The 3491-nt window shown below is 33.3% G+C and overlaps 1 protein-coding gene across 1 annotated transcript; it reads right to left on the reverse strand.

Moving 5' to 3' along the window:
• LOC107722905 (glucagon-like) lies at positions 1-1920 on the reverse strand. Its single transcript, XM_016531405.1, has 4 exons — positions 1839-1920; positions 1640-1745; positions 1166-1321; positions 1-210 (listed from the first exon to the last, which is right to left on the reverse strand). The coding sequence occupies exons 2-4, from the start codon at positions 1735-1737 to the stop codon at positions 90-92; spliced, it is 375 nt and encodes a 124-aa protein (XP_016386891.1). The 5' UTR covers positions 1738-1745; positions 1839-1920; the 3' UTR covers positions 1-89.
• Between the last annotated feature and the right edge of the window lie 1571 nt (positions 1921-3491).

Raw genomic sequence — 3491 nt, forward strand, 5'->3', positions numbered from 1 at the left:
TTCAGTGAAACTGACAGCACTAGGCATTATAAAACAGTGTCGGATATCACAGTTATGCAGGCTAGTTTTTATCTCGTTGTCGTGAATCCTCACTCGCGTCGTCCTCTTTCTGTTTTTAGCCAGGACACAAACTCTTTTGCCGCCTGCTCCTGCAGGTAAGAGCTGACGTCACTGGTGAATGTGCCGTCTGCGTGCCGTCGTGTGGGGACTCTGGAGGAAAAAATAATTATTGTTTATGGAAAGGCTGATATTCTTCCTGTCAGATTTAAAAAGGACATCAATAATAAACTATCTATTTACAGTACCATTCAAAAGTAAAAAAAAAAAAGTATTTTTATTCAGCAAGGAAGCATTAAATTGTTCAAAAGTGACTAAAGACATTTATAATGTTTCAAAAGAGTTCTAATTCAAATAAATGCTGTTCATTCAAACTGTCTATTCACAAATGTATCAGGGTTTCCACAAAAATATGAAGCAGCACAACTGTTTTCAACATTGATAATAATATTCATGTTTCTTGAGCAGCAAATCAGCATATTCACTCTCAGAAAAAAAGGTACAAAAGCTGTCACTGGGGCGGTACCTTTTAAACAGGCACACCTTTGTACCTAAACAGTCCATGTTAGTACCTTAAAAGTACATATTAGTACCTAAAGTGTACATATTAGTTCCTAAAAGGTACAAAAAGTGTGCCTTTTGAAAAGGTACTGCCCCAGTGACAGCTTTTGTACCTTTTTTTCTGAGAGTGTAGAATGATTTGTTGAGTATCATGTGACACTGAAGACTGGAGTAATGCTGCTGAAAATTCAGCTTTGCATCACAGCAATAAATTACATTTTAAAATATATTTAAATAGATAAGAGTTATTTTAAATTCTAATAATATTACTGTTTTTTCTGTATTCAATAAATTGATACAGATAAGCCTTGGTGAGCAGACGAGATTTCAAAATATCAAAAACATTTAAAAAAAAAAACTTTTTTTCAGTCATTCTAATGCTGTAGTCATGTCATGTGAGAATTGCTATAATTTAAATGAATTTCCAACTGGTGAATGTCATGTAAAATTGTATAATAGTTCAATAGTCTACACACATTTGCCAGATGTCTTTTTTTTTTTACCTGTTCTTAAATATTTTGCAAGACCTTACATAATTGAAACGTACCCGCTTCTCTTGGAGTTCATTAACCACTGAACAAAGTCTTGTGCTCTCCTGGTCTCCAGGTATTTGCTGTAATCATTTGAGAATGTGCCTTCTGAATGTCTCTTCATGTTGTTTACTTCTCTTGGGTCACTAAATAGTGCGTCCTCAGACATAAGGCTGGAAGTCAATATCAAACATGTCATTCTCCAAAAAGAATCACCATGTCGGAGATATGTCAACCCCAAAATCAAAAGAAAAAAAATGCATTTAATTGAATTTATTAGTGACATACTTTTACAGAAGTTTGCTGCAAAATTATAAATATTTTAAGTAAATAAAAATACAAAAATAAAACCTTAAAATATGCTTAATTTTCTTTAAGCCCCTTTTGAGGTTAAATGTGTCCCAGATTGTGTTTTATTGTATTACTACAATACAATTCCCATCTGCAGAGGCTATTAAAAATGAAATAACTCTGAATTGAGTTACTCTTACCTGGAGTTTTCTTCCATGGTTTCTTGTATGGGAATCTGCAGGCTGCTCTGGATCAGAATAAGAAGTAAAAGTCCAATGAAGGCGTAGATCCTTGTCATTATCTTACCTGAGGATCAGACCATACAGCTACTAAGTAAACCATTCATGCATTCTACCTCAAAAGATATATAGTATAGTGCCAAAAAGTTCTCCGGCTCACCTGGATTGCGTTGGGTCGTCACGGAGAAATAAAGTCAAAGATTTTGATGTTGCCTCACTGGTTTCTCCTTCCTGGCTCCCAGTGCGATTTCACGGTCCCAGCCTGATGTTCTGAGTCTTATATAGTGATGCCCAGGTGGCGTGATCCACACACACACACACGTACACAGACACACACTTATTAGTTTCAATCCATTAATCACAATGCATCAGTGTATTTGCACTGTGAACCTGTTTAAAAAGAGAGGTGGGGAGATGGTCAAACAAGTCAAAAAGTCACTTAAGGGAAAAGTCAAACATGATTCTGTCTTGTTAAAAACAGAGGAGAGCAAATAATTGCATAGGTACATTCAGGATGAGATGCATTCAGTCAGATTTCCAGGCAGTGATGTTTGCACTCTGCAAAGCTTTCTTTTTGTGCCTTTTTCTCTTTTTTTTACATCAATAAATGTCTCCTTTTGCAATACAAGGAAATTTTTCAATACACACTGAAAAAAATATTTATAATGTAAGGTTTACTTTTAAGCAATTTTCACTCTGAAAGTGCTAGTAAATACAAATAATTACAAAGAAATGACAAGTAACTCTGAATTGTGAAATTTTGAAGTAGAAAGACTGAAATGGTATTTTCTTATAAAACATACTCCAATAGTCTCTCTATATATTGCATATGTATTTTTAAATTTTTAAAATATTTAAATATTTTACTTATATGTAGAATTGATGTCAGCTCTATTCTATTGTAATTTCAAGGCTATTATATGTTCATTTATTTATACATTGATTATATGAATGTTTATAAGTTATGCTTCTCAACTGAAGCTTTTCCACTGCATGTCATTATTTTTAAAGACTTTCTAAATTCTATAGATTTTATCAGGTTAATTTCCCTGAAGATTCTCAGTAGAACTAGTAACAGTAACATACACTTTTATAGTAGTAATGGCAACTTTTTTGTTTTTTTACTTGGACATCCTTTTTAACTAGTAATAACAGCTCGACTAACACTTTTAGTTATAGCAGCTTGGACTGTTTTAAAGCTTAACTGGTGGTGCAGTAAAGTAGTTGTTTTAGGGACAAAGACCTGGAAAAAAATGGAAATATTGGTTCGAGTTGTGGAGCATTATATTGGAAAGTTAGGTTTCCTAGTTGAGTGGTCGGTGTGGATAGCCGTCATTATTCAGGAATATTTAGAAACTGTATAATACTTTATTTAATACTGCTTATAGTCCTGATTGTGCTGTCGTGATTGTACATTATTTCATGTTGTTAATGTTTCTTGATTTTTGTTAGACTTAAATTCATTAATGTGGGTTTTAGTTGATGTATATATAACATCAGTGATGTCAAATTCAGAGAAGTTTTTTTCAATGACATTAATCTGTGCTCTTGGGACTGTCAGACAAATTTCCTTTGGCATACATTTCAATAGTTCAACCAGCAGGTGGCACTGGTCATATACCATCATATAGACTATTGTATGCATACACTACCAGTCAAATATGTAAAAAAAAAAATGTCAAAACTATTAAATGGCACAGAGATAGAAGTATCGAAATTTAGTCCAGTGTGTCCAAACTTCTATAATATGTCAAATATAAAATGGAAGTTAAGACGTAGAATTGTTTCACATACAGAAATATTTTTCCTTGTT

Source organism: Sinocyclocheilus rhinocerous, unplaced genomic scaffold, assembly GCF_001515625.1.
Source record: "Sinocyclocheilus rhinocerous isolate Xijiao unplaced genomic scaffold, SAMN03320098_v1.1 scaffold934, whole genome shotgun sequence".
In the NCBI taxonomy this organism is placed as follows: domain Eukaryota; kingdom Metazoa; phylum Chordata; class Actinopteri; order Cypriniformes; family Cyprinidae; genus Sinocyclocheilus; species Sinocyclocheilus rhinocerous.

What these genes read in the sequence shown, in the direction of transcription:
- LOC107722905 (XM_016531405.1), bottom strand. Translation starts at nt 1,737, where the DNA reads ATGACAAGGATCTACGCCTTCATTGGACTTTTACTTCTTATTCTGATC. An exon ending in ACCATGGAAGAAAACTCCAG is followed by an intron (nt 1,322 to 1,639) that starts GTAAGAGTAACT and finishes ATTGACTTCCAG; the next exon opens with CCTTATGTCTGAGGACGCAC. An exon ending in ATGAACTCCAAGAGAAGCGG is followed by an intron (nt 211 to 1,165) that starts GTACGTTTCAAT and finishes TTTTTCCTCCAG; the next exon opens with AGTCCCCACACGACGGCACG.